The 17539-nt window shown below is 35.5% G+C and overlaps 1 protein-coding gene across 2 annotated transcripts in view; it reads right to left on the bottom strand.

Moving 5' to 3' along the window:
* pigs (GAS2-like protein pickled eggs) overlaps window positions 1–17539 on the bottom strand; it is a 148156-nt gene that overhangs the window by 67371 nt on the left and 63246 nt on the right. For both annotated transcript variants that reach the window (XM_081974859.1, XM_081974858.1), the window contains exon 4: window positions 9433–9528. In XM_081974859.1, the coding sequence (XP_081830985.1) occupies window positions 9433–9528 (96 nt within the window). The remainder of the gene's footprint in view (window positions 1–9432; window positions 9529–17539) is intronic.

Consider the following 17539-nt stretch of genomic DNA (forward strand, 5'->3'; position numbering starts at 1 on the left):
TTTAAATGTTTGAAATTGTAGTCAAAATTTTAGAAAAGGTATTTTTTATGTTTTCTAGTCTTTCAATTTATCTGAAAACTGACAACTGACTACAAAGACAGTTTTTACGCTTCTCAAGTCAATTTTCACAGTTTTCAAGTCAATTTTGTAAAGTCTTTCAGTTTGCGTGAAAATTGGTTACAAAGACAATTTTCAAGTCAATTTTCACCGTTTCCAAGACAATCTATAAGTTGGGTTGGGTTGGTTTTGGGTCTTTGTACGTAATAACTCTATTATCTCGTAAAAAGTACGTAAAGTAAGAAATTATAAGAAACTCATGGTTTAATCTATTGGATAAATGCCATTACGAATACCATACCACCTTTTGTCAAGCAATCTGTTTACTGTGTCACAAATAGAACACACTGTATTGATGCTTTTCAGGAAGTCTCTATCAATTATTTCAAATTGTCGAAAAAAAAATAAACAAAAAACTGCCTTTTTTGGATATTGCAGCAAAATTTTGAAAATTCCGTAACTTTACCATTTTTGTGGATTACACATTCACAAGATGTTCCAAAAATCAAAAATAAAAACATTTAAATTTGATAACAACGCTCTGCCAATAGTGATGGCGTTTAATAGGTGTGAACCTAGTCCACAGGGTGCAGAAATTCGTTCTAAACATTTTTGGTGTGTGTAAAATTTCTGTAACTCTAACCGTTTCCGAGATATTCCACTTTTCTATCTTTTTTTTGGAAATTGTATCAAAAATTTAGAAAATTCCGTATCTCCGCTATTTTTGGAGTTTCAGCGACTGTAAAACGCTCAAAATGTTCGTCTTGAACTGTTTTTTCACTTCGTACTAACCGCAACACTATTAAACATGTACAGGGTGGCCCAGTTTAAAATTAAAACGCTTCCTAAGGAAAATACAGTCGTTTGTCAAAATTGTCCAGTGACGTAGATACAGGAAGATGGTTTTAATTTTTCCTCCTTATTTTCTACGTTGCTGGATATTTTTAAAAAATTACAGTTTTTAATTTCTTACTTTACGTACTTTTTACGAGATAATAGAGTTATTACGTACACAGATCCAAAACCAACCCAACCCAACTTATACATTGTCTTGGAAACGGTAAAAATTAACTTAAGAAGCTTTAGAAATGGTTTTGTGGTCAGTTTTCATAATTTGCGAAGAAAATGAATACTTAGAAATCCGTAATTTTATTTTAATAAATGTGGAAATTGACTTGAAAGGCTTGAAAGTTGTCTTTGTAACCAATTTTCAGACAAACTGAAAAACTTTACAAAATTGACTTAAAAACTGTGAAAATTGACTTGAGAAGCTTAAAAACTGTCTTTGTAGTCAGTTGTCAAAGTGTTCAATTAAATTGAGAGACTAGCAGACATAAAAAATACATTTTCTAAAATTTTTACTACAATTTCAAATATTTAAATCGTGAAAATTGACTTGGACACCAAAAAGTGACTCTGGACCAACTAAAATGACATCAGGAACTTAAAATTTACATTTCAAGTAAGTTTTCATAATTTGAAGACCAATTTCAATGTTTTAATCTTGAAAATAGTCTTAAATACGAGATTGTGACGTTAGGTTAATGAAAATTGACTTGAAGACTAAGTTTTCAAGTTTTTTTTACTTTGTTTTTTATTTTATTAGAAATCCGGATTATTATTAGTGCTTTCACCTTGAAAAATCGAGTTTCGAGACTATCTTGATCAAGTTTTTGAAACAGCAGACTTAAAAAACAATTTTTACATTCTCCATAAGGTTAAAAATGCCATTTCAAGCTTTGTCACTATTAAATTGACTTCCAGACACTTCAGTGTTAAAAATTCGAGCATTTTCCTAAAATCTAGACTGTTTGTAGTGTTTTCAGTTTGAAAAATCGAGATTTACAAAGTTTTTGACTTATCAAGCCTGAAAGCCAGTCTGTACAGTGAACTAAAATGACATCAGAAACTTAAAATTTACATTTCAAGTAAGTTTTCATAATTTGAAGACCAATTTCAATGTTTCAATCTTGAAAATAGCCTTAAATACAAGATTGTGACGTTAGGTTAATGATAATTGACTTGAAGACTAACTTTTCAAGTTTTTCTACTTTGTTTTTCATTTTCTTAAAACTCCAGATTATTTTTAGGGCTTTCACTTTGAAAAATCGAGTTTCGAGACTATCTTGATCAAGTTTTTGATATAGCAGACTTAAAAAAACAATTTTTTCATTCTTCATAAAGTTAAAAAATGTAATTTCAAGCTTTGTCACTATTAAATTGACTTCCAGACACTTCAGTGTTAAAAAATCGAGTATTTCTTTAAAATCTATACTGTTTCTAGTGCTTTAAGTCGTAACTTGATTTTTTAAAAGTGAAAACTGACTTGAAAGGCTTGAAAGTTGTCTTTGTAACCAATTTTCAGACAAACTGACAGAGTTTACAAAATTGATTGGCTTAAAAATTGTCTTTGTAGTCAGTTGTCATAGTTTTCAGATAAATTAAGAGACTAGCAGACACAAAAAATTATCTAAAATTTTGACTAAAATTTCAAACATTTAAACCTTGAAAGTTAACAAATAGAGTGTGTCACACTCAGTTTCTGCTAATGTTTGAAGAAAAAAAGCGAAAACGAAAGTGAACTAAAGTCGAGAGTTTTGTAAAGAAAAAAAACTGAGACATGTATGCAAACACTCGTTCTTTTGCTCATTTCTCTACCTTAGCAAACACAAATTAATTTGCATGAAATAATATTAATTGGTCGCGGTTCCGTTTTGAGTCGGCCCGCGCAAAACTGCGGTACCGCTTTCAAAACGGCCCAGGTACCCATCACAAAGCGGTAATTACCGAGGTATTACCGACCGGCGTGTATATCAAATTATGTACCGCAAGAAATATTTTATTTATTCAGGTCCGCGTTTGAATTCTATACATTACGTAATCCAACTAGCATCAACCACGTTGATTCATTAAATTCAAACTTACTTGGTTCAGGTATTTACTTTGAAGTAATGAATATTCATGATTTACTTTATAATTATTTATTACTTTGTTTTATTCTAATCACACTATTTTTATGAAACAATATTGTACAAGATTGATGATTGGTTAGCTCAATCGCAGTGGTCCGTGAAGTGTGGAATTGGTATCATTACATTACGTACATCAGGAATAGCAACCTCAATCCCGGGTAGGTAGTAGTAGTAATAATGCGGGGGGACCCTAAAAGGCCCGGAGAGTAGGCCTTAAGGCCCTTTTTCCCTCAAACCCTCCCCACCTTACCACCCAGGCGTTACGTCTCCCTTACGAAGGCACGGATCCGTCCCAACTCCAAGGAAGACAGCTCCCTGCAGGAGAGTGTGGAGGCCCCAAGAAAGCGCCTCCTGATAGACGACCAGCGATGGCAGACTCCTAATAGGTGATATGATGTTTCCTGCGTCATTCCACCTCAATGCTCGCTTCTGCAGGAGAAACACAGAATTGAAGCGGCTTCGAGAACAAACTCCCCGAGAGGTCCCCATCAATACTGGCAGTGAATGAATCGGCGCTCTTGCCGCTCCAAAGATGGTCGCGTCATCAGCGAAAACAGTAAATTGTCCGTTAATAGGGAGCGAAACAATATCATTGATGTATATCAAGAACAGCAAAGGTCCAAGAACAGAGCCCTGAGGGATACCCGAAGTTAACATTAACTCTCCAGAACCATGGCCCCCGATGAAGACCTCCTGGCTCCGGCCGGACAAGAAAGAGCGAAACCACAACAAAGAAGCGGCTCGGAAGCCATAAGCTTCAAGCTTCCAAAGCAAGATCTGGTGGTCTACGCAGTCGAACGCCTTCGACAAGTCGCAAAATATCGCAGGAGTTCATGCGACCATACAGATCCTGAAGAAAAGAAAAAAAAGCATCATTCGTGCCCATCGCTGGCCGGAAGCCAAACTGAGATGGACTGAGAAGCTCATGACGCTCCAGACATCATCCGCCTCTGGACCAGCCTCTCCAACACCACCTTAGACAGTGCTGGAAGCAGGGCAATCCTTTTCCTAACCCAAATCACTCCCATCTATACCCTTCTCTCCCTTCAAATCCTGGACAAGCGTGACTTTTTAACGCTAAAACCCTCCAAATAACAAGTTCAAAAACAGAAACCCCAGAGCCCTAATTTTTGAAAGCAGGGAACAGGATTCTCAAGAGAATGTGACAGAAGAAGCTGATAATGGCGGCTTGCTATCACACTCTACAGGTATTTCTCTTGATTATTCCTTTCCCTCGTTTCAAGAATACGCACCCAGGTGATTAGGATGAGTCGCCCACAATCTCACATCGAACCGTTTCATGGATTCTTGAAAATTGCAACCTACTACTCCAAGACATTATCATCGGAAGATACTTGAAATAGAAGAGAAAATTAGATGGGACATCATAGGGTCATGCGCGATCCGGCAAAGAGATGAAGGCTGGGTAACATGGTAACATGGACTTCTGGACACACATTGTACCACTCTGGAGAAGAGGACAAACGCGTAACATACAGATAACATTGAAGTCATTAAAGAAGTATCTAGTGGAGTCGCATATTTGACTTTGAAACTAAACAGTAGATACAGACTGAAAGTATTAACGACAACCGACCACCCAGATGAAAAAGTTGATATTTTCTATGACGAAGTAGAAACTGTATTTTTTGAGAGAGAAAGTTAAATCAAGGTTTAGGAATAACACTGTGGACATTGTTTACTAAGGTAAATATTTTGAATTTGAGTAATGAAGGAGAAAGTAAAAAAGTTCTATTACACTGTTACGTAACTCCATTTTACTTTGACTTTAGCGACATTACTCACTATGAAAAGAACTAGTGAGTAATAAGCATGAATAGTCGTAAAAAAAATCTTAACCAACACCAGAGAAGAGTAAATGAAGATAACTAAAAATTATATTATGCTAATGATCACAATTACAAGCGATTTATAGTCACTACTGTATCGTTTTCAAGCAAGAAGCTTAATATGCTAATATCCAGCAGAAAAACCAAATCAATCGCCATATTAAGAGAAACCATTAAATGGTTATTAGCAGTTAATAGTCAACCTATTTTGCGAAAAAACTTAAGCTGCCCATATCGCAGAGTACATAAATCTAGCTGCAAAAAGTTGCACCAATCAAGCAAAGCCAGGAAGAATAAATGATATAATAAAGTAAGTTTGAATCTGCAGCTAGTTTTCGACATAGTGTACCTGCTATATTATACTGAAATATCTTTATAAAATACATATTTAGCACAGCTAGAATTAGTCCACTTATTGTGATATAAGTGAATTAGTTTTGGAATTTTGGGATAAGCCAATTTGATCGTTGTGAATAATGTAAGTTATTTTTCCATTGCCTCAAAATAGGCACTCACAAGTTTATATATCGAATTGCCAGCGGAAATTCTTAAACTGATAGAAGAGGACCAGCTTCATATTCTGTTAGAATTAATCATTACAGTATACAGAACATGAATAGTTGCTATCAACTCTTCCAAAGATCCTGTTAAAAGTGGTTTATAATAGAATATTCAGGAAGCTTGATATAAATATCAGCGATACACAATTTGGATTGTGCAAAAGGCTTAGGAACAAGGGCAGCACTGTTCAGTCACAAAAATGCTTAGACGTGAATCAATTCATCGAAACATTAGTAAAGAGAAGGATAGACTTCAGAGATATAAGAATGATTTCAAACCAGTATTATGGTCAAAAAGCAAAAATACGAATAGAAAACATAACATAAGAAGAAGTAGAACTATAAAGAGGTGTTGTGGGTATACTTTCACGAATCCTCTTTAACCTGTATTCAGAAGATATAGTAATTGAAGCAGTTGACGTGCAGTACATTAACAGTGTGACAGTCTAAGTTACGCGGACGACAGAGTTATTTTAGCTAGAACACCCCAAGACAATAGTAGGATGTATGTAAAGAAGTACCTAATGAAAGAGTAAAAGAATACACATATCTAGGCAGGAATGGATATAATGATAGCTTCCAAGAAGTACGAACAAGGAGAGAAGAGGCCAGAAGCACATTGGTAAGAATGAAGAGACTATTCTGCTGTCGGGAATTAAACCTTCAGCTAAAAATACGACTGATAAGATGCTATGTGCTATCTGTAGGGGATGAAGGAATGGACTCTGAAGAGGATATACCGCTAAATACTAGGGATGTCTCTTGGATGGAGAGATAATCAAAGTGGAAGTGATAAGACGTATGCATAAGGAGAGAGAACTATGATTCCAGCAATACAGAGAAGAAAATTGGAATATACATATAGGACATCAGGAGTCACGATATGAGAGAATCCTGATATGAAAAAGATCCATAGGAAGGAGAGGAAACTCTTGTCTGAATAACCTTAAGGAGTGGTTTGGATGCAGTAACAACGAATTGCTTGGAGCCGTAGTTTCAAAAGTACAAATCGTCCTGTTGAATGCCAACCTTCAAAACAGAGACGGCAAGAAGAAGAAATTGTATATTTGGACCTTTTTATCACCAATCTATTCAAATTACGTATCAAAATCAAACATAACAGGAATTCTGAACTTTCATGGAAATTTTAAGATTGTTATGATAATTACCATTATCAGTATAAGCAGAAAACTTTGTTCACTGTTTTGGGTTGTTTTTCCAACACAAAATTCATTCATTCAATTCATTCAGTCATTGATATGACAGATACTAGAGAAAGTTAGAAAGTGGAAAGAACTACACACACCGGCAAAAGTGGTCAAAAGAGTCACAACAACAATAAATTAACGAATAATATGTATGAAGGTATAGATTCAAAACACCAAGAATATAAGAACCTGTAGAGCAAAAACATTTACAAAATTGTTTTAGTAACGCGTCTGCCCTCCATCACTTCAGTCATCCGTCTCCTCATGCTTCTGATGGCATTATCAAACATGTCTTCAGGCAGATTGTCTCAAATCATTCGGGACCTTAGTCTACCTAACATGTCCCAGACATGTTCAATTGGATTAATGTCTGGAGAACATGCCGGCCACGTCATTGTTCTTATTCCGACGACATTCCAGAAATCGGAGACACAACGAGTCTTGTGAGGGCGGACATTGTCGTGCATTAGCAAAAAGTTTTCGAATGGTACGACATGCTCTTATCTGCATTTAAAACTCACCAACTCTGTTCGTGCCCCTAAGCATATTCCAGCATATTACTTAAATTGTTCATCTTGTTCTCCTCGGTAGCGATATAACCTTTCCATGCCGTCGATAGAATTAACACAAAATCGACTCTCATCTGTGAACAAAACATTGGCCCACTGATCATTTTCCCAATTTTCGTGGTCCCTAGCAAAGCCTAGTCTGACCACACGATCACGTCGCTGGAGTAATGGAGCTTTCTTGGTTGTATAGGCCTTCAAACCAACTTCCTTAAGCCTTCTGCTAATGGTCCGAACAATTGTTCTTCTTCCACGTACTTCTTCCAGTTCCCTTCTTAGTTGCGGTACTGTTTTACGCCTATTCAATAATGTTTGCAAGAATCTGTCATCTCTAGCCGTGGTTGACCGTTTTCTTCTTTGACCTCGTCTCTTCACATACTCTCCCATTTGTCTTCAATGTCTTACATTACGATATATTGTAGATTTTGATTTTCCTAACATGTCAGCAACATCGCTGTAACTTGTACCAATTTCAATCAACGCTACAGCCTTTACCACATCAGTAGAAGCCATATCACTCATGTTGGATTTTTAAGAATCAAAATGATGAATGTTCTTGACTTTCGCTTGAGAAGAACCAATGACGTATAGCAAATTTGATTAAGAATCCATGGCAATAAATTACCTCTAAAACAGGTGTGGAAAAATAAGATTTATATCCACATTTTCTTCCAAACCCTGTATTTTCTTTAATAATTGAGATATCAGAGGGATTAAAAAAGGGAAATGTTCAGAAAATAACGGGCTACAATTTGATGTTACAAACTGTTTTCAATTCTCAATTGTTCTCTCCACAGGGTGTCTCAAAGAGCAAAGAAAATTTCTTACTTTCTTTCCATCCCTATATATGCCATAAATCATTTAAAAATCGCAATAAGACAGATGTATTCATGAAGATTCAAGCTACAATTCAAAAAAAAAGATGATCAAAATCGAGCGAAGGATTGAAGAGGAAATTGATGTTAAACTAAGTCTGAATTTTGACCATTCACCCTCTCGTACTATGGAGTCGCCATAGTATGAGAAATGTTATTTTTAAACTAATAAAATATACTAAAAAATATTGACATTAACAATGGACACTACCAAAGTTTTGTAAAGTAGCAACTTTAGACAGTCGTAGAGTGTCTAAGTAAAGTCTTTTAGAGTGTAATGGTAAATCAGTCAGATCCTACCTATAATAGCTATTAATTATAAACTTCTTGAAGAAGAATATACTATTATTTACTAGGCATTAGTCACTTAACCGGATTTGCATCACTTTCCATATGTTTTATTTATGCAAGTCCCTCAAATTATCTTTGTTGCTTCTATGACTACTAGAGTGGCATTGTAGGAATTGCTCTCATTCCACACAGATAAAAATATAGAGAGAAGATAGGAACATACAAACCGTTTTACTCTATCTTCATCTGATTAAGAGCTATGACAGATCAACATGCAAAAATGTCATTTTTCAACCGTCAATATCTCGGAAACACTTTGATACCATTACAATAGTGGAGTTGGTAACAACTTTTGGTAAACAAGTACTAAACCCTAAAATTTACAAAAAGTTATCTAATGTAGTTTTTGTTAAGTTATATTTCCCTTGAAATTTGTTCCTTTATTATTAACTTAGCATAGGAACTAAACTCTATTATTAATATGACGTGAATTACAATGCCCATCAGTTATCGAATGGTAACTTCTTCACACCCAGGCCAAATATGCCAATTGTATTAGTTTTTAAAACATGTAAAATGTCTATTTCTTCTACTTCTAGATATTATTTTCTGAAGCTGTGTGATGTACTCTTTTATAGTTTAATTATCAATTCTTCCATTAGCAATCACTTTAGTCATCATTTAATTATAAAAGACATTATTTTGATTTCAAAAATGACCGCAAAGAGGACGATTAGTGTGAAAGATGCACGAATTTAATAGTACGATCACGTACGACTACGCTAACTGCAAAAATACACACAGATACTTAGATACGCGCCAGTAATGAAGAGAAACGGTTTTTAAAGTGTGCACAGCATTTTGCGCTTCCGATTTTTCTGTACTCCTTATAAAGAAGTCCCGATCGCATCTAAAGAAAACATGTCATCCGATTTCCTAGTAAATATACCGGAGTAAGAGCCATATTATTCCGAACGGCCTAACAGGCTGTTAAATCGGAAATACTGGTTTCCAAATGGGTAATTCAATAGCTTGGTATTAATTGTAACTAACCTGGCAAAGAAGGTGCCCGGTTTGGCGGTGGTAAAGTACTTGACGTCGGAGATCTGGATCAAAGTCTGGGCCTGGGCCAAGGAGCCTGTTACGGACCTGTAAATAAACAATTATTAGATCAATCATAATCGCACCAAGTGTTTTGTTGTACGTAGTGCCTCAAGAGGCTATTACCGAGATAAATGCTTCTTTTCACCTACTTAACGTTATCCTTGAGATTTTTCACGAATATGGAAAGGCGATCTGTACTGTTTAGACAAAATGTTGCATGGATGATAAGAATCGACAAAGTATTGTGTCTGTAATAATTTTAATAAGCACAGTAAGAAAATTAGATTAGTATTGTTAGGTTCACTTTTATTGATATACTTGAAATATGGAAAAATTAAGAACAAGATATTAGAAAATATGTAGTCTTTTCAGTGACTTCTGACTATTGCGTCACAATCACCAGAAAAAAACTTATATAGTTAGTTTTAGGTTATAACTTAAGTCAGAAGCCACAATAAATTATACAGTATATGACCAACCAATCAAAGTTTATAACCAACAAACCACTATTCTGAGAAAGTGTAGAATCTGGTAATGTTTGGAAGGTTTTCAGTTGTATTTAGAAGCTTCTTGCAATTTTAAATAATTCTTAGAAGATTGATGTAATTCTTAGACACCGATGTAGAATTTAAAGGCGCCCTAGGTCCCACTTAAGTTAAATTATGCTCCGACTGTGGCAGGTTTTGTGCAAAATGTCACACTTAAATGAAAACTAAGCCTAGGGTGCCTTTAGGTTTGCAGTATTATTCAGAGAGCTCTGGAACTTTCAAAATGGTTCTAGAGGCATTTAAAACAATTCTTGGAAAGTTTAAGACACTTGTGGAGGCCTCTGGCACTTTTTAGAAGGTTGTCAGTAGCACTTAGAGGTCTCTGGCAGATTCGAAATAGTGTTAAAGACCTCTGAAAGTTTAAAAACACGTTTGGAAAGGTTTAAGATACTTGTAGAAGCTTCTAGCATTTTTTAGAAAGTTTTATTTAGCATTTAGAGGTTTATGGAACTTCTAAAATGGTTTTAGAAGCCTCTGGCAGTTTAAAACAGTTCTGGGAAAGTTTAAGACAGTTGTAGAGGGCTCTGGAGTTTCTCAGGAAGTTCTCAGTAGCACTTAGAGGCCTCTGACAATTTAAAACAAGTCTGGGAAGGTTTAAGCCACTTGTAGAGGCCTCTAGCATTTTTTTGAAGGTTCTCAATAGAATTTGCAGACTTATGGAACTTTCAAAATGGTTCTAGAGGCCTCTGGCAGTTTAAAACACTTCTGGGAAGGATTAAGACACTTGTAGAGGCCTCTAGCATTTTTTTTAAGGTTCTCAATAGAATTTGCAGACTTATGGAACTTTCAAAATGGTTCTAGAGGCCTCTGGCAATTTAAAACAGTTCTGGGAAAGTTTAGGACAGTTGCAGAGGGCTCTGGAGTTTCTCAGAAAGTTCTCAGTAGCACTTAGAGCTCTCTGGCACAGTTAAAACGTTCCTGTAGGCCTCTGACAATTTAAAACAATTTTTGGAAAGTTTAAGACACTTTCCAGAGAGAAGAGAAGACTTGTGGCACTTTCTAGAAAGTTGTTAAAAGGACTTAGAGGTCTCTGGCAGATTCGAAATAGTCTGAAAGACCGCTGAGTAGTTAAAACAAGTCTTGGAAGGTTTAAGACACTTGTAGAGGCCTCTAACATTTTTTTGAAGGTTCTCAATAGCATTTAGAGGTTTATGGAACTTTCAAAATGATTCTAGAGGCCTCTGGCAGTTTAAAACAGTTCTGGGAAAGTTTAAGACAGTTGTAGAGGGCTCTGGAGTTTCTCAGGAAGTGCTCAGTAGTATTTAGACCCCTTTGACACATTTAAAATGGTCGTAGAGGCCTCTGACAATTTAAAACAAGTCTGGGATGGTTTAAATTACTTGTAGAGGCTTCTAGCATTTTTTTTAGCAAATAAAACCTTGAAATAACCCTGATTGCAAAATGCAAAATCTAGATAATGGATCCATTTATAGTAACCAATATTTCGACACGTAATTAATTTGTAGGTTCAATAAATAAGATTTAATTTTAACCTAATTAATTTTTAAAAGACTTTCTTCAGAGAGTATCGTGGATCAGAAGAATAATGAGAGTTTCAAGCTGGATCAACACTTTATAGGATTGTGAGAATTTGTTTCCTTTACTGGAACATTTCTATTTACATCCCTTATCTTCATCAATGTTTTGTTTATTTTTGTTTTGTATTGTATTCGTCTCTAGTACTTATTTTTTTGAGTGTAAATCATATTATGTTTCTATACTCAATCGCGCCTAACCTGTTTAACTTAGATTATTTTTACATATTTGGAATGAATTTATTGAAACTATACAAGCGGAATTGAAAATCACTTAGTGCTACTTTGTCTCGGTTGTAGAAGTTTTTTCTATAAATATGTTAATACGTTGTATTGGCAGTTAAACAACATCCATTAAGAACGGCGCTAATCGAATCTCCATTAGTTATAATTTGACCCGAATAAGGTGTGGCAATTAGCGACTTGGGTAATTTCGCCCATTTGCAAAACGCAGAAAATATGGTTGAAAAAAGTGCGATGTCGAAAAACCAGAAGGTTGGCACACCAGCCACTATTTCGACTTCTAATCAGGAAGCTTCTCCAATTAGCTATAAACTTTCCTTTTTTGCGTTATTGTGTCGGAACAATTGACGTTATGTCATCGTCATTATTGTTCAGTAATTTGCATTTAACGGCACACATCAAACCTACTGTTTTTGTGCTATAGATTGGCCTAACCATGCAATAACAATGATGAACCACCCTGTAAAAAAAAAAACTAAATTACTCGCTTTTTTTACATCAATCTAACGAACTTGATAAACTGCTCCTTTACCTGGTAAAATATGATAAAAGCACCGCCCACTGACAACTAAAACAATAAAAATCGAATCAGTCAATCAAATCGATTTTTTTTTGCCTTTCCTGATTTGGGCTGCATTAACGAAGCCCGACCTTCTATCATTCAGAATTCAATTTTTTCTCAAGCTGAATTTTAATGAGGTGCCTTTAAGTTTACCTAGATTTATTGGTGCAATTTGCTTCGTATATAGCCGTACGACAAATAATATTCAGATCTTGAAATCACAACAACAAAGTAGAAAACTGTGTAGCAATAAATGTAATAGCAGCACCGTACCGCAAAAAATATAGAACAGAGTGAATTTATTTGATTTAGCTTATCTGGTGTTGTTGCATGTATCATTTGCGTCAATCCTTGTCTCACTAATTTTTCTGAGAGAGAAAAGTACCTATTTATCTTAACATTTTCGATTTGTGATATTAGCGACTAATATGAGAGATTTGAAACATAAATTTCAATTAAAAACTCTACTAAATTGTTGGTCATGATAAATAAAGTAAACAGAAAAATTTAAATTTTTAAACATTTTTAGAAGAAGAAGATAGTTGTCGTTTGCAATTATATGATTTGATTAACATTGGTGCAGATTTTTCGAACGAAATGTTTCATATTGGCTAAGTTACACAGAAATCTAAAAAAAATACATACAAACATAATGAAAATAAAAAAAGTGAAACGTAATTTGATGCAAAAATATATACAGGGTAAACGTGTTTTAGTCATTGTAGAGGTGGAATATGATTTCAGGTTTCATAGTTGAGATGTTTAATGGACAGAAAATATTTATTTGTAAACATAACTATAATTCTCTTCATATTGTTACGGTTTGGGCCTACTATGCTCGATACTTCTGAACGAGCACTCGATTCGGGATGGAATTGATGCGCTGCAGTATCTGGCCGGGCGCGTGTTAAAGTAGGCCACAGTTAGAAAGCAACACATCTAGAAGAATCTTGGATGTTCGACGCAAATCGCGAAGCGATTTGTCTAGAACGTGGTTTACCGAATATAAAAGAAGCGGTTTCAGACGATAGGGGTGGTAGTGAATTTGGGAACGCGGTAAAGTTTAAATAGTGGAATAATTGTGGAATTGTAGTAGTGTTTTTAGTAGTTGGATTAATTAGTAGTAAATAAATTTAATTATTAATTATTAATAATATTAATAATTATTAATTGTGGAGTTAAATTGACTTTGTGTAAACCCACGGGAAAACCGTAAAAATATCATTATTTTATGCATTTACATTAGATTCTGCCAATAATCCAATATAAATTATTTAAAATTAGTCTAAATGTAAGTAAAATGTATTTTTTGAGTTAATTTTTAGTTTAACTCGAGTGAAACCATAAATAATTCCTATCATGTCCATTTTTTTTTCAAAATCACATAATCAAACAAATAAATTTAAAAAAATGGTTTTGATCACTTAAATAACAAATACTTACTCAAAGATTATAAGAATGGATACTTACAGGGTGTTTCTTAATGAGTTAAATAGTTTGTATAATTTTCTTTCTGATACTTCTACAATAGTAGGAAATCTTTAAAAATCGCTTGAAAAGCTACATAGTTAATAACTACAACTTTTAGCTCCTTAATAATGATTATTGTTTATTCTGTTATATCAATTCATATTCAGCGCTTCTAGACACAGCCACAAAACAAAAACGAATTTTTTAGTTTGGTTCTTTGTAAACATTTAGAATTTCACCTCCATCAAAGTTTACTACAATTTTTGTCGTAGTTGCGGCTATGAAAGAGTTAATATCAAATTAGGATTAAGGAAATCCAAAATAAGGGAAATACCACTTAGAGAATAATTTGCTAATTACTTCAGTTATGATAGGATAAATCGCTTAAATCCTAATGAATTAACGTACCGACACAAAGTTAATCTGATTTGAAACCACTTTAAATTTACGACATCCTCAGGGATTTTCCAGATCTTTAGCTTTAATAAGAGATTATTTTTTAATACAAGTCACAGAACTATTAGGTGTCAGAAAGACACTCGTAACCTAAACCATTAGTTGGTAGCTTTACAGGTTGACCAGATGTCACTGATAGGTTAAGTTAGGTTAGACACAAAGAATAGTTCTCAAAATTTGGTGATAATGGTAAAAGATTCAATTGTTAGCTCTCCTAGAATGTTAAAGAATAAAGTTGTCTTCCTTCTTAAACCCTCTTCCATCCGTTTCTGAACAGAGGCTTCTCCGTGTCTCTTCCACTTCTGTCGGTCTTTTGCTATCCGAGACCAGCTTCTTCTTTGATATCATCTATCCAGCGTTTCTCTGTCAAAGTACAAGCCTGATGGTTCATTTTTCACTGTTCTGGTGTGCAACATGCCCTATTCAAATTTCAACTCGACTACTCGTGATATTACGTCTGTAACTCTGCTCTTTTTTCTAATTTCTTGATATTTCACTCTCTCCCCAAGCAAAATCCCCAACATAGCACGTTCCATACTTCTCTGACTCTGGGAAGTCATTGTCTTCAAGCCGTATAATAGATTTATCATAGACCTCTGGTTTCAGGTTCATTCTTATTCTTCTGAGAAGGTTGGCAACTATTGGGTCGTGGCAGAGGAAGTACAAGAAGAATGTAGAATGGATAGGAACAACTTTATTAAACGAACTCCAAACAAACCCCTCACCAGCAGACGTCATCCTGCAAGAGTTCGGTAGACCACCAGCCTCTTACAAAGTACATCTTAGTTGATACCGACCGAAGAATTTAGTTGGTGCTGCATCTGCTCCGGATCTATATGATGTTTACTGATGTTCCTTTGATTGGGTTCAATGGCTGGAGTTAATTCTATCGGGGATGGAATTAGGAAATCAAAATGGTATCCAGAAGCTCAACATCAGCAATGCTTCGTATTGTGCCAGTGACACGACTGCCGTTCCACAGTGCAATCACTACCTTCTCTCCTACTTGAAAATTGTGATGAGAATCTCTGCAAACCTGCAGAGGATGGTCTTAATGGACGGAAGATATCTAGCGGGGCCAAAAACCTTGCGACCAAAGAATACTTCAGCAGGAGTACCTACGTCCATCAAGTTTGCGATGAGGAGTGTAGTTGCATGCAGAACTACCAAGACCTTTCTTGATAGTTTGCACATTCGTTCTACAAAGCCATTCGATTGCGGCATACGTGAAGGTGATCGAAGATGAATTATGTCAAACTCAGTGCACAATTTTGTAAATTCGATTGAAGCGAACTTGAGTTCCATTATCAGAGACTATAGTCTCTGGAGCACCGAAATGACGAAATACGGTACGCAGATATTTTACTAAGTCATGGGACGTTGCAGGATTTAACCATTCTGCGTCAATGAAATGAATGAAACGACTATAGCTGTCTACAATGACCAGAAACACTTGACTGATGCCGCTGTTGTAACTAAATCCACAAAACTGCAGTTTAACCACATTCTCAGATTGTTCAACCAGTAAATGCTTCTTCTTCCTATGCTTCTTCGCCACTGAATCTTTCCCTGCATGATAACCTGTAGCGCCCAAGTATTGAAGTTTCATAACTTACATTATTTAGGACTTCTTTCTGTTTTCTCATTCTTCTCAGCACGTTATCGCTTGTAATTCTATCCACCCAGCTTATCCTCAACATTCTTCTGTACATCAGTAGTATTTTCTTTCAGCGTCCATGCCTACATCCCATATAACAGAACAAAAAACACCTCAAAAGTCTGGTCTTCAAGCCAATAGTCAGATCTCTATTGCACAAAACATATTTCATCTTGTTAAATGCGCTTCTTGCTTGTCCAATTCTTGATTTGACCTTTTCAGTGTCATCGTTGTCTTCGTTAATTATTGCTCCCAAGTTAGTATTTTCTCACTTTTTTTATTTGTTCTCCATGAATTATTAGGCTTTTTTAGCGCTGTTGTGATTTTGTGGTATTTAGAGTTAGACTTCTCTCCTCCCTGAGTGTCACGACACGATCTAGCAGTTTTGTTGCAGATCCTCAAGACATTCCGCTAAAAGTACCGTGTCATCTGCGAATCTTAAGGGTTTTTATGGTATGAGGAGTTCCACGACACGATCTAGCAGTTGTTGCAGATCCTGAATGTATTCCACTATAAGTACCGTGTCATCTGCGAATCTTAAGGGTTCATTGGGATGTCAGTATTCTTCAGTACGTGTTTAAATTTACCGAAAGCAGCCCACGTGAGCCTCACTCGTCTAGTTATCTACTTGTTTGAGTTTCTTTTCCTAGTGTCATTGTACGACCCAGATAAACGTATTCCTTGACATTCTCCACTATCTGATTGCTTATGTTGATATGAACATTGTCGGGGTTCATTGTTTTGGTCTTGCTTATGTTCATTGTTAGCCCTACACTTTCAGCAGCTTCATTCAATAGATGCAACATTTATGCTAGTTCGCATAACTTGCTGGAAATGATGACGATGTCATCTGCAAAGCGTAGATTATTCAAAAATTATCCATCCAATATTTCCTTTTGTTCCCACCGCAGATGGTCAGTTGTGGGAAAACCCGGTTGAACCGGTTGAAAAGACCTATGGTAAGTATGTTAGTTAAAAGACAGTAAGCTAATACGACAATACTTTTGCAGATTCCTTAAAATCACCTTTTGAACAAAAGCACAATTTCTTCATTATACCAAGGATTCGGTATTCTACCATCCTCAAGACATTTGTTGAGTTTTAGGCTTTTCTCTATCTTACATCATCCAAATTTTAATATTTTTACTGTAACATTGTCTTCTCCTGCGCATTTACCGTTTTCCATCATGCGCAAAGTGATTCTTATGTTAGTTTGTAGTCTATCAGAGTGCTATAAGATTTACTTAACAAGACCTTATGGTTTATGGTATCTTCAGCTGGAAGATCAACCAGAGCTACTTCCGTAGCTTTGAAACCCTCATCTATGAAGGTTTAGTATTTATCCTGTGCATGATTTTCCTTGTCTAATGCCAGCTTGTTGGGGAATGAGTTTTGGGTCCAGATGATTTTGAATTCGGTTGAGTATGAGGCGCTCATAGAGCTTGAACACAGTTTGATACACATTTGTAGTTATATTGTTGTGTTTGATACATTTGTTAGACGATGAGGGCAGCTTTCTGGAAGGTTTGGCACTAGTGATTATTATAATTTAGAAATGATTTACTATTTTCATTAATTCGGGACT

This window comes from Ips typographus, linkage group LG3 (assembly GCF_016097725.1).
Source record: "Ips typographus isolate SLU linkage group LG3, UJ_Ityp_2.0, whole genome shotgun sequence".
Lineage (NCBI taxonomy): Eukaryota > Metazoa > Arthropoda > Insecta > Coleoptera > Curculionidae > Ips > Ips typographus.